The sequence below is a fragment of the Martes martes genome (assembly GCF_963455335.1).
Source record: "Martes martes genome assembly, chromosome: 1".
Lineage (NCBI taxonomy): Eukaryota > Metazoa > Chordata > Mammalia > Carnivora > Mustelidae > Martes > Martes martes.
The window spans coordinates 130,229,043-130,243,180 of NC_137888.1; the positions used below are offsets into that span (position 1 = coordinate 130,229,043).

The following is a 14,138-nucleotide window of genomic DNA, read 5'->3' on the forward strand; positions in this document are numbered from 1 at the left end:
CAAAATATACTTGCTTGGCAATTACTAGTTGCCTTGACCTAATTGAAAGATTTAAAAAATGAATTCACTATTGTAAATATATATATATTCCAAATATGTTTAATCCTGTACTGGTGTTTCAGTGGGCCTGAGTTAGATGACAGGTAGTTAAAAATGAACAGAATAAGCTTCCAGCTCAGACTTGCTTTTATTCTAGAACTTGTCACTTGTTCCATTGTAATTCCCAAGAACAGCTCTGGTCATATAGAATATTCATTTTTTCCATAATTTTTTCCCCAGCAAAAACCAAGTACATATAAAGCAAAGCATGTTAAATGTAAAACAAATGATCACAGGACAAAATAGCCGTTCATAAAATTAGCCTCATTTCGCTTTTTTCTTTCTCACAAAATCCATTCTTTTCTAAATGTTCTGGTAAAGAGCAAACATTGACCGTGGTGGCAGCAGCTGGCCAGGTGGGTTTTATAGGGCACTCAGGGCTGGATTCACCAGTTGTACCAGAATTGAAGAGATGGACGAGAGTTTCTCATTCTATGAGGAGATAGGAGACATTCCTAGGAAATTCTAACTCTAACTGCTTTTTCTTCAACTGCCCAATCTGAGATGTAGACGTGATGAAAATTATGACAAAATCTTCTTTAAGCAGATATAGCATCATATTGCTATCTGAACCATACAGAGCTCTCGAAGAAAAGATTCCGTTAGCTTTTCCTGGTCAGTTGTCCAAGTCCTTGGAAGAGATGAAATCATTCCTAGTTTCTCAGTTATGCTTGCTGATGTCTTCACTCAGAAAAGTCTCCCTTTCAGATTTGAAGCAGAACAAATTTAACATGTTATTAGCCAATTGGTTTCATGAAAAGTTCCTACCCCTCACCACTCCACTTCTGACAGATGATTTATAGTTTCTAGTTAGAACCACATGGAATTACACATTGCCAATGGAGCGATCTTCCTTTTCTGCTATGATCATCTTGAGTCCTCACCATCTGCAAAATATAAAAATATGAATTGTTCTCAATGTCACTGGATTTGTTTATCATGTTCGCTCTAGATTCAACTCCTCTTTTGCCACATATGAATTGAACACACATAGTTTGCTGCTTTCAAGAGTCAAAATAAAAGAGTGATGTGATGATCTGTACACATGAGCAACATATAAGTAGAACTATAAATATGATTCTCCCTGGGAAAACGTTGGTACATTCATCATCTGAAATTCCACACTTAGCACATTCAGTGGCTGGTATCACTGATTCAGAGCAGGAAGGAATGTGCAGAGCAAGGACTCTGCCCAGAATCCTTCTAATATTCTTTTTTAGCATTAATTTCTAGGACAAAATGCCTTCCCTTCTTGTCCTTCTTCCCTCCTCCTCCCTAACCACCCTCGTGTGAGCTTTCACTTTAGCATCAACACCTACTATTCTTAGGAGGGCTGCTGTCCCACCACTGGAGTGGTTTTAATCACCTGCAGCATGAGTGCCTGGGAAGTCACAGCCCCTGTCCTGTCAATGATCTACCAAGAGAGTGAGAAAGCCTGACTCTTGCTCAGGTCAGGATGACTCTGCAGCGTAACTCAATATGCTGGAGTATCTGAGTGTAGCAAGCTAAAGCTGTACTTGATGGTCCTTTGCCTGAGATGACACCCTTGCTTGTCTTCCACTTCTTCCCTGTCTTGCTTCTTCCATTCCCTTTCAGTTTCTCCTGTGAGTGAGCGCCATCACCATAAATCACAAGTACACAAGTCCTCACTGCAGGGTCAGCTCCAGGGAACCTGCCCAAGGCAGGATGTGAGAGATGATCCCATGTACTTATCTTCAGACTTACTTACATACCCATCTCAAAGGAAACAGTCATGTACACTTGCCTTGCATATTTTAAAGTTAACATCTAATTATTCTTTTCATTATGAGTTTAAGCATTTGAAAAGGATGTAATTTGTGACATAGTATAAAAACTCACATTTAGAAATAAAACTGCCACCTTTATCTTTTAATTTACCCAATAGAATATATATAGCACAAGGATTTGATAGCACCCATTTTCCATTGAAAATATATGTAAACATGCTCATGGTTCAAAGTCAGATATTTTGTGGTGTTCATTTTTCTCCGTAAACATGTATTTCCATTCCACTTCCCACACAGAATTTCATTTAATTGTAATATATTTACATGCTTTAAAATCTTTTGTTTGCCTAATCATAAATCTTTGCATCAAAAAATATATTTAAGCACATGTTTTTTATTTCCTATGACTATAAGCTTCTATGTGTTAACATTTTCTGATGGAATACCATTACAATTTATCAAAACAGCATATATATTTAAATTTTGGTAATTCTATCAAAACAAAAGTCAAAAATTTTATTGGAAATGCACTTCTTATTGAGATGGATAGTTTTTGGCTATTACTTTTACTTACTAGTACAATTTACTGCTAGAGTGATGCAAATTTTTTTTTTTAAGATTTTATTTATTTATGTTAGAGATCACAAGTAGTCAGAGAAGCAGGCCTGGGATCATGACCCGAGCTGAAGGCAGAGGCTTTAACCCACAGATGCCCCGAGTGATGCAAAATTTAATATTAATTCTATTAATATTTATTGTTATAGATTTAAGCACTGATAAATATTGTTTACATAGACAGATGGGTTTTGAAGGAATTTTATTATAGCAATAACAAATTATTATGGCAAATATGAAACAATTCTTTGAATTCTGAGTTATGTGCCAAAAACTACCCAGTAATCTTTCAAAAGCTTTTATTTACAAAAGAATCTGTTACCCTGTCACTGGATGACATTTTCTCATTTCTGGGAAATGCACCCAAAAACACTTCACTGAACTTATCAAATAGCTATTAATAATACTAGTTAGTTATTCTTTCACTTACAGGTATGGTGTTTAACCCGAGACACTAAAATGTGGCTGGAAAATCTTAATATTGATAAATAAAGCACACTTCACATGTATGCGTTACCGTATTTTTTGATAAAGTAATATTTCTTATAATCTGTTTTATGTATTTTTTTCTTCAGAATCTTTTTTTTTGAAGATTTTATTTATCTATTTGACAGAGATAGATCACAAGTAGGCAGATAGGCAGGCAGAGAGAGAGAGAGGAGAAAGCAGGCTCCCCGCCAAGCAGAGAGCCCGATGCGGGGCTTGATCCTAGGACCCTGGGATCATGACCTGAGCCGAAGGCAGAGGCTTATTAACCCACTGAGCCACCCAGGCGCCCCTTTTCTTCAGAATCTTGAAGCTCCAACTTGGCTCATTCTCTTGATGGGACATATCCCCATATAGCCTAATTGGCAGAACTAGTCCTTACAGTAAAACAAATTAACATCGCTTTCTCATTTGGGAGATTTGGTCTTCCAACTGAAATAAGCATGTTACTGAGGGTCTCTGTGATGATGTCTTACTTATGATTCCATTCCAAGATAGGTAAATGATTAAGGGTTTTGTTATGATTTTTTTGGCCTGATGAAACAATGCCTGCTCTCCACTGATACTTTACTTATAGGCTCTCTGCTTTGTTCTCATGGATTTCTCACTTTGAAGAGAGGTGTTTTTTGCCAAGATCGGGGAATGGAGCAGGCCAGATTATTAAATGAAACTTATCATCACTCCTACCATCCTTACTCTATAGTATAACTGAATTCAAACATCGAAACATGAATTCAAATACCTCATTTCTAGCAACACATTTCTTCCTTAACAGAAACATGTACAGGATGGGAAAGACCTGAAGCCTTACCTGGCTTAAAGGAGGCCTACAGATCAAGTATTTAAAATGACTCTTTGACAACATGTTCCCCACTCCTTACTTTGTGCCTCCCTAGGAGGGTTTACATTTGGGCAGAGCACAGAATCAGATTCAGAATGGCTGAGAGAGATGCCTAGCAGGCTTAGTTGGAAGCACATGCAACTCTTGATCTTGGGGTTGTGAGTCTGAGCCCCATGTTGGGTATAGAGATTACTTAGAAATAAAATCTTAGGGGCACCTGGGTGGCTCAGTGGGTTAAGCCTCTGCCTTCGGCTCAGGTCATGGTCTCAGGGTCCTGGGATCGAACCCCGCATCGAGCTCCCTGCTTGGTGGGGAGCCTGCTTTCCCCTCTCTCTCTGCCTGCCTCTCTGCTTACTTGTGATCTCTGTCAAATAAATAAAATCTTTAAAAAAAAATCTTAAAAAAAAAGGGTGGCTGAGAAATATGCCTTTTTTCTTTTTTTATGAGGTGGGGGGCATTTGTAAAAGGGAATGCAGGAAAGGAGACCCTCCATGATTCCTCAAATAGAGACATTCTCAGGTAGACAGAGTCCTTTAAGACTAATTTTTAGAAATCCATGCCCTGGGAAGTCTTTTTGTGCCCCTTAGTATGAAAAACACTGGCCTTCCCAAGCTCCTCATTACACAAATAAAAAAGCTGAAGACCAAGATAAAATTTGAGATCACAAAGCTAGTTGGTGACAGAACCAAAATTAGCATCCAAATCTCCTCATTCCTAATCTGGCATTCTTTCCACCATGGCCATCAGCTCTAATGCCATTTGTCATCACCACTGTCATCATCATCATCATTTTAAATAATAGCTAACATGTATTAAGCTTTCCCTCTATGTAAAGTGATATTTGAAACAATTTACATTCATTTAAGGATCACATTACCCTACGATGTAGGCTTTATTATTCTGGCCATTTTACGGGTAGAGAAATGAAACCTCAGAAAGGCAAAATAATGGGCCTATGATCACATGACCAGTAACTGCAGAAATAGGAGTCAAATCCATATCCTTATCCAGTGACCCCTGGGTTTACTCTTTTAACTACTGTTTCCCAAACTGGTTTCTATAGAACACTAGTCCCTGATAAATGATTCTATGGTCATAATGGTTTGACGATAGCCCCTCTCTCAGAACCACAATGAAGATTAGCCCAATAAAGGCACTAAGAAGTCCTGCAAAAATGATACCTACTTATCAGTGTTTTACAAGAAAAATTTCTCCCAATTACCTATTAATATCTAACAAAAGGACTTCCATTAAAGAAGACTAATTTAGGCCCAATATTTGTAACACTAGGTCAGTGGTTCTCAAACCCTGGCCTGCATCAGAATCATCTGGAGGGCCCCAACCCCAGAGTTTCTGATTCAGCAGGTCTTTGGTAGGCTTCAAAGATCTGCATCTCCAGTGACTTCCTAGATGATGCTGATGTTGATGGTCCAGGGACCACACTTTGAGCAACACTGTTCTTGATGTTAGAAAAATAAAGACTAATAAACAAGCCCTAACGTGATATAATGGGAAAAGGAATACAGTTGTTCTTCTTAAAAATCCACATTAAAATCTTGCAAATGTACATTAATGAGCAAAATAGTCTGTACATTAAGTAGATGGATAAAATCAAAACATCAGAAAAATGAGTAGGTGAAAAGAAAAGCTCACTCTCTCTGGGAAAACAAAGATAAGCATAGCAAGATCAGCATATAAGGGCTGATCATCCTTCACAATGGATTATTTTTAATTGTCACATATATTACCAGACTTAGATCATTCATGTAAGATAATACTAGCTGATTACATGTCAAGCACATTGTGTATTTTGACCTTCATATGTATCATCTCCAATCTTTCAACAACCCAGATAATGAATTTTTTTTCAGATAAATATTTTATTATCTTTTTTCCATGGATTATTTGTGTTCTAGAAACATAATTGTAGGGTATACATCATTGTGACGAAATGGTATCGGACTAGATGCTGTGAATATTCTTTGGTAAGACAATTTTAGATGTCTGCAGCTTCCATTTCCTTATCTATAAAAAGATACAAGACAACTCAGTGATTTCTAAAGTCATTCCATTTTCAAATTCTAATCTTGCATGATTCCAAGAAAGAAGCCAAACTGACATTTCCTAAAGAGACTCAGACTGACTTCATGGAGAAGAGATGGCCAAATGTCACCCAATCAAGTTATTGGCTAGCACTCTCAGAGGGAAATGAGTAAAGACATCATCAACTTCTGGATGCAGGATATATAATTAAGTAGAAAAATGGAGAAAACTTCTGGAGGAAAGAAATTTTGGAGAATAATAACAAAGAAGAAAGGTCTCAGTAATGCTCACTTGATAATCCTTTTGAGTTACCAAATTTATCATTTTCAGCAGCAATCTCACCTCAAGATACCTAACAGGACTGATCGAATAGAAATTTATAGAAGTTGGGACGCCTGGGTGGCTCAGTTGATTAAGTAGCTGCCTTCAGCTCAGGTTGTGATCCCAGTGTCCTGGGATCGAGTCCCACATCTGGCCCCTTGCTCAGCAGGGAGCCTGCTTCTCCCTCTGCCTCTGCCTGCCACTCCGTCTGCCTGTGCTCATTCCCTCTGACAAATAAATAATCTTAAAAAAAAAAAAGAAATTTATAGAAGTGTTTTTCAAACTTATATGCATATTGGGATTGCTCTGGGACTTCAAAAAAAATGGTTGCCTGTGTCTCCCTCCCAGAGATCTAAGTGATGTAGAGTGTGGGCTGGACTGTGAACTGTCAACAAATATCCAGGTCATTATAATCCATAGACAAGCTTGGGCAATGCTGATTTATAGGGTTTCTTCCTGTAATTATGTTGTTAATTATATCCCCTGCTGTGGACTCTATTGTGTCCCCCCAAATTCAGATGTTGAAACCCTACATGACTATATTGGATATATGGCCTTTAAGAAGGTGACTAAGATTAAATGAGGTCTTAAGATGGAGACACAATCTGATAAAAGTGGTGACCTTAGAAGAGGAAGTGACACCAGGGCTGTCTTCACCATGTGAAAACAGAGCAAGAAAGTGGCTGTCTGCAAGCCAGGAAGAGAGCTCTCATTAGAAACCAAACTGGCTTTTGCCCTGATCTTGGTCTTCCCAGCCTCCAGAACCATGAAAAAAATAAATTAGTGTTGTTTAAGTCCCCCAGTCTATGGCATTTTTTATGGTAGCCTGAGCTAAGATATTCCCTCTTACATCTACCCTCTCTATCTCAGATCTGATTCCTTTCTCCAGTATTGGGAAAGCACACTAAATCAGGACCTGCCAGACTAGGGTCAAGTCCTAGGAAGGCACTAAACCTATTTGAGCTTCAGTTTCTCCATCCAAATATGAGGGGTATTATTTCCTGTCTCTTACACAGGGTTTTGGAGAGAACTCAGTGGGGTCATTTACATGAAATTACCTTAAAAGACAGTATGGCTCTGTACACAGGTGAGCTGCAGCTGGTACCTGCCACTTTTTCTCACTCAACCAGCTTCCCTTTCCAATCCCCTCCTTGATTTCCCTCTTGGGTCCCCTCCTCAGTATGTTTTCTCAGCCATCTGATCCTCAGTCATTTGGCCTCACCCTAACTCCCTGGTTCTCCCATCACTGCTTTCCTTTAGCACATGTCTGTTAGCAACAAATCCTCTTAGTTTTCCTTTATCTGGAAATATCTTTATTTTGTCTTCATTCTGGAGGGCCATGTTCACTGGATATAAAATTCTGTGTTCCGAGTCCTTTGATTTCAGTATGTGAAAGAAAAATATGTTTCACTATCTTTCAGCCTCCATGATTTCTAATGAGAAATCTACCATCATTTGAAGAATTGTTCCTTTCTTTTGTAATATGTAGATTTTCTCTAGCTGCTTTGAGATTTTTCTTTATCTTTTGTTTTTAGCAGTTAATGATGTCTCTTGAGTGGGGTTTTAAACTCTGTAAAGTTATATCTTCTACTAATTTGGGAATTTTTTGTCCATGATTTCCTCTAATATGTATTTTCTTCTGAATGAATCTAACTTTCTTTTCTTTCTACTTTCCTTCTAGAATGCCAATAAAACAAATGTTAGACCTTTTGATATTATTTTACAAGTCTTCAAGGTTCTGTTCATTTTTAAAAATCCCTTTCAGATTATATAATTAATATATCTTCAAGTTCTTTGAGTCTTTCCTCTGTCATCCTCCTTCTGCTTTTGAGCCTGTCCATTAGTTGCATATAACACCCAGTGCTCATCGCCACACATTTCTGCTGAGAATGTCTTTCTGTTCATTTCAAGTTGTTTGCCTTTATCTCATGGAGCATAGTTATCATAGCTGCTTCAATGACTTTGTCTGTTGTTTGTCTTTTCCTTTGAGAATAGTTCACATCTCCTGGTTCCCTATATGTTGCCTAGCTTTAGGTTTTATCATTAAAATTTTGAATATTATGTTGCATAGACTCTAAATTCTAGTATGATTCTGTGTAGAATTTTAAATTTTTTGTCAGCAGGCAATCAACCTGGTAGGTTCCAAGTGCTGTGTTACCTCCTGTGGAGATAGCAAAGCCTTTGCTATCCTGTTCTGGGTCTTCCCCATCCATGCACAGCATAGTGGAGAGCCCAGGGCTTATGCAGCTCCCATAATTAGAATTAGAGGATCCCCTCCTCCTCCAGTTCTCTTCTCTCTGGGGCTATGCCTACATGCTGGCCAACAGGGCCTCTCTTCCTAGTTCCTCTGGCCAGCAAAACAAGGTTTCTCTTTAATTTTAGCTAGCTAGCCTTCTACTCAGCTCCAAACTTTGCCTACTTTCAGAGCAAAACAGTGGGCAAAATAGTGAGAGGAGGGGTGCCTGGGTGGCTCGTTGGTTAAACATCTACCTTTGGCTCAGGTCATGATTTTGGGGTCCTAGATTGACCCTTGCATCAGGCTCCCTGCTCAGTGGGGACCCTGCATCTCCTTATTCTTCTGCCTCCTCCCCTACTTGTATGCTTTCTCACTCTCTGTCAAATAAATAAGTAAAATCTTCTAAAAAATTTTAAAAAATGAGAGGAAAAAGAGGGGAAATGGGGATTTCTTCCACAACCTCTTACAAACAAGGGTCCCTTTTCTTAGTTCTTCTGTCCACAAACATGGGGTTTGTACTGAGTTTTAGCCTCCTGCCTTACTGTCATTACACAGTTCCAGGACTGGGGTCTGCCCTCAGCCCAAATCCACAAAAGGAAACAGAAAAAACAATGGGAAACTTTATAATATATCTGCTTTTTGTTTCTTTTCAGAGATCTCAGGAGGTTGCTTTTTTGTGTTTTCTCCAGAGTTCTCAGTTGTGATCAGTGGGAGAGAGAGGCTATATGGGCTTAGTCCATCTTGACTGGAAACAGATATTTCATTGTATTTATATTTGATTTTTCTTTTCTTACACGTCCCTTCCCTTTCTATAGTTTTCTATATTTCTTTTATTCTCATCTCTCCTATTTTCCATCATTTTGCTGATTTTGTTCAATATCTATATACTAGCTATGCCTACAATTATACCCATATCTAATACATATAGTATAGATGTATATATGAAGTGTTGATATATATAATATATATTATATATATTACAATATTGTATATTAATATAGTGATATATATTACATACTTAATATTGTACATATATACTGCATACATACATGGCATTTCATTATATAATCATACCAAAATTGATTTATCATACCTGCTATTGGGCATTTTTGTTTCCACTTTGGGACTACTACAAATAATGCTTTTATGGACATTCTAATACATGACTTTTGACAAATATATATATTTTCTGTAGGGCATATACATTAAAGTTGATAGTCATAGTATATGTATACTTTCAGCTTTAGTAGACACCCAAGAATATTTATTTTAAAATGATTTCCCATGTAGTTTTGATACACAACAAAAATTGTGAATAGCTTTTCTAGAGCCTACTATAGCTTCCTGTTCTCCATCTTCCATTTTTTCCCTTTAACTGTAGGTCCAGAGATACCTCCTTACATTGCCTAAGAAGCTGCCCTCAGCCTCCAGAGAAGTCTCGAAAGCACAACAGCCTTGTCCATTCCAGGCACTGGTTTGAAGCCCACATCCCAGAGCAGGAAAGCCTGGGTTGCTAAGGTAGAAGGCAGACCCTCAAACACTGGAGGCTTGTTGCATAGCTCTCCCCCACTGCATTTTGCACAAGGATGAAGGGCTCTGCTTGCTTACTCAGGTCTTGTGTGGTCCTTTTTCTCATCTCATTCCCCGACCCCACACCAAACAGCTATACCTACTTCCAGTTCTGGTTTTGTCAACACCATTGATTCGTATTTTTTATTTATTTATTTATTTATTTTTTGCCTTTCTGGAGTTATGTCTTGTCTGCCTCCTCATTTTGGGAACCCCTTGCAACCCTAGATGATAGGCACCTCTATCCTGTCATTTCTACTTGTCCCAGTGAGTTCTCCTTGCTCATCTTCGCTCAGCTTCCACCAGGGGAAATCCAAAGGTACTTCAGGGTCTTCAATTCTATTGTACCCAAGGTTACCTTTTTTATCTTGTTGTTTACCATCTGCTAGAGCTGACATTTCTTCTGATTGTGCCTCTTCCTCATTGTTCACCACCAGTTCTCCAGTTGAAAAGAGCATGTATAACTTCTGGATCAAATCAGTAGCAGTCTCAGAACCATTACTAGGACTGATCCCTAATACAAAGGAATGCTGCTCCTGGGAACCAAATTCATCAAACAGCTCACTGTTTCCTGTCTCTATTTTATACACCTCAGGAATAAGGCTGAGGTGACAGAGAAAAGAGATGAAAAATACATTAGCCAAGTCCCTTGCAGAATTAAACGTAAATACAGGCAGACATAGAACAGCAATAAATTTTATGCACGTGCTTGGAGTAGTCCAAATGCAGTTTGTGGATGAAATTTGACTCAGGGGCATTTTTAAAAAAATAGTCCAAAGGAAATTAGAATGTTGTAACAATGGTTTAGGACTCCAAAGCAATCTTATTTTCACCACTGAATTTTTATTGAGTATTTAGTGTTGTACTTTGCAAAATCAAACAGAAAAGAATCCTTCCTACTAGTCTTTATATGGGTTCTGTTTTTTAAATGGTGAATGTTCTGGTTGCTTTTGCAATTTTTTTCTCTTTTCGTTTTTATTTTGCTCTAAGATTGTTATATCTCGCATTTGATGTTATAAGTTTTCTGTTTTGGCAGTACCCAGTATTAGAGTGGTATTAGATTAGGTATTACAAAGAACATTTTTTTTTCATAAAAGCAACATAAATGGAAACATGGTTCTTTCTAATATGGGTCATATTCTATCTGCTATTAACTCCAGATCTGTGCATTCATCACAGACCAGGAGTATGTCTCTCTCTCTCTCTCTCACACACACACACACCTCTACATCCCAAGCAAACGTGCATCCTGAAAACTAAAGCACCATTCATTTAAAATTATTTTTGTAAGGACTGTTTCCAGCTGTAGTATTACCCAAACTGTGAATTTGCCAACTCACAATGCATTGTTTCCTGAGCCAACGTTCTTTGGGTTGGGAGAGGTGATGTTAACACACTTGGGTCTCAGATCTGCAGGGGGATATTTGTTGATGGCACCTGGAGAAAGAGTGCGCTGGTTAATCTAAACTTTACCCTTCTATATTCTATCGCCCAAGTCAGTTCATCTTCTCCTGTGGTTAGAAGGTATCTTCAAGAGCAAATTAATTTTATAAAGTCCTTGGCAAAGTAGTCACCCTCTGACATTTGCAATATCTCATTGGCAAAGTCAATGAGATAAAGCAGTGATCGAGTCAAAAATTCTCAAGCTCTGTATGTCACAGGCTTGTGATACAATTCAAGGACATCTCTCCATCCCTTCTAAGATCTATTTCTCTTCCTCTAAATGGAAGATCTTTCCAGAAGACACATTGAGCTACTGAAATTGTCTGTCCTATTTATCTTAGGGTTGGAAGGAAGCATCCTTTTTTTTTTTTTTTTTTGCAAGTGGTAAGACTGCTATGATACATATGAATCCTGAATTCCAAAATTCCTTAGGGTTACATGAGCCCTGGGGCTTTGTGCAGGGCAGCGAATCTGCATTTCTGTTAATTCTCTGGGAAACTTGCAGGAGCTGCAGGTAACTAATGTGGCCTCTGTCTCATTCCTAATCCTAGCACAGGCCAGAATTTGCTTGACGCCACAAGCTCTCAGGTATTCTACTATACCCACATCTAAAATTGCAACTCATGGACAGAGGCTGGAGCAGTCACTCTCAAAGCCCCACTATAAAAAGACACCCTTAAGACCCTGCTTGGCTATGCCTGAGCCAGTTGTTTGGGACAAAGGTTCTAGAAGAAATTCATGCCCATGACTCAAAAGAATTAAAGTCAAACCAAAGGTAATTTGCAATGAAAGATAAAACTGAAGTCCTTGGAGCAGTTGGAGAGTGATGGTAGTGGGATATTACTGATTACATCCGTATACTTCTTTTTGGGTACAGGATTGAAATATAGTTTAAAGAACAGGAGCACAGCTCTGGGGTCAGAATGCATGGGGCTGAGTCCAGAATTTGCCAACTGTTAAGCTGTAAGCTTTTGGGCAATTTATTTAATGTCTCTGAACCTTTGTTTTCTCACCTGTAAAATGGAGATACTAGTACTTTCCTTTGAGGGCTGTATTGAGAATTAAATAATATAATCCATTTAAAGAAGTTGCTACATAGTACCAAGTACATAGTAAACAGATAAGGGTTAAAAAACACTTTTTGCCTATATGGTGGTTTTCTGGCAAAGACCTTGACAGTGCAGTAGTAAAGTTCAAGGTCAGTAAGGCCTGATATTTTTCTCTGGTTTTCTCACTGCCTCCTACTCACACCTTAGACCGTACCACTCTCCACTGAAGTAAGGAGTTATTACTAAGCTACCTAGTGGACTGTACACAGAGACATTAAATCTATTGCAAAAGCAATAGAAGAAAAAAGGTTTAATGACTTACGTCTGATTAAATGAACAAATGGCTTGACAAACTTGATGATATAGTTCAAATCTGGCTTGTGGGTTCGGCCAAGCTGGACTAAGTGATGATCCAGTGGGTGGCTGGCTAATTCTTCTAATTCTTTGTCGTTGTGTATAGGACCAAAGGAAAACACAAATATGGTATAGCCCTGACACTTGGCTCTCAGAGCTACATTTCTTAAGACTTCCTTGTCTAAGGGGTTGGTTTCGCCAGCAGATATAACAAAGATAACTTTGTTTTTCCTCAGGTTGGGCGTTCCTACAAACACATTGTCAATTGTCCACTGCAGGGCATGGCCAATAAAAACATCTCCATTGAGTTGTTGAAAAGAGTCTTGGAGATGATGTTTCATTTGGTGTATACTGTTATAAGTAACCAAATCAAATTCCAGGTAGGCAGGGCATTCTTCACTGTTGGGCATATAGCCTGGAGGAGAATAGCTCACGACTGCCACTCTGTCTCCTAACATGGAAGTCAGTGGGTAGGAGGCAACATGAAAATAATCAAGCACTGAGATTAGAAAAGCTTTCACTTCCTGAAACTCATCATTTCCTATTCTTTGGGAAGCATCTATGAGGAAAGCCACATCCATGTAATATTCTTGAAGAGAGGTATCTCCAGGTTCATTTGTAAGACCTGGTTCTTCTTTTCTGCCATGGTTTTCATGTCCTGCAATAGAATAGCTCAAGTCACTCTTTTCAGTAGAAGGCTAAATTTGGAACTGCTAGCCAAGGATGACCAAAAAACATCATGGGATTTTACCATGTGTTATTCCCATACCCATGGCAGACATCATAAATCAATTATAGTACTTATTCCCAGATGCATTCTCCAAATATGTTTCCACGCACTGCATGGGAAACCACCAGCATGCCATAGGTGCTGTCATGTGAAAAGAAATGTATTTGCTAGCCTGTCTCAGATATTTGTCAAAGGACTGGTTGATCCTCTAGCTAGTATCCTATGTAAGTTGAGAAACATATAACTATTTTTAGTGCACTCCACATGATTACAAAATCTGAAGTACACATTTGCATGAGATCTAATTATTATGCAGCCACTCTAAGAGAAAAAGGCATATATGTCAAAGTCATATTTATTGATGTCACAAACACATATACCTTTATATACATGTTCAAAATATGTACCATAGTGTGATGTCATGCGAGCAAATATAAATGCTGACTTTAGAATCCAAACCCTGTGTAAGACCTTAAATACTCTAAGATGCTGGTACCTAAAGTGCCAGTCCACAAAATGTTTATTGGCCCAGGACAAAATAAGGAGCTTGCACATGTTTTAAGTCATCCGCATTACTAAGCATACTGTTTAGTTCAGCCGACTA

The 14,138-nt window shown here is 38.4% G+C and overlaps 1 protein-coding gene across 1 annotated transcript in view; it reads right to left on the reverse strand.

The window, feature by feature from the left end:
- Nucleotides 1-170: 170 nt before the first annotated feature.
- COL6A5 (collagen type VI alpha 5 chain) overlaps nucleotides 171-14,138 on the reverse strand; it is a 93,147-nt gene continuing 79,179 nt past the window's right edge. Inside the window, exons 37-40 of the mRNA XM_080818735.1 lie at nucleotides 12,773-13,462; nucleotides 11,299-11,395; nucleotides 10,317-10,561; nucleotides 171-986 (exon numbers count right to left, since the gene is read on the reverse strand). Of these exons, the coding sequence (XP_080674861.1) occupies nucleotides 967-986; nucleotides 10,317-10,561; nucleotides 11,299-11,395; nucleotides 12,773-13,462 (1,052 nt within the window). The 3' untranslated portion in view covers nucleotides 171-966. The remainder of the gene's footprint in view (nucleotides 987-10,316; nucleotides 10,562-11,298; nucleotides 11,396-12,772; nucleotides 13,463-14,138) is intronic.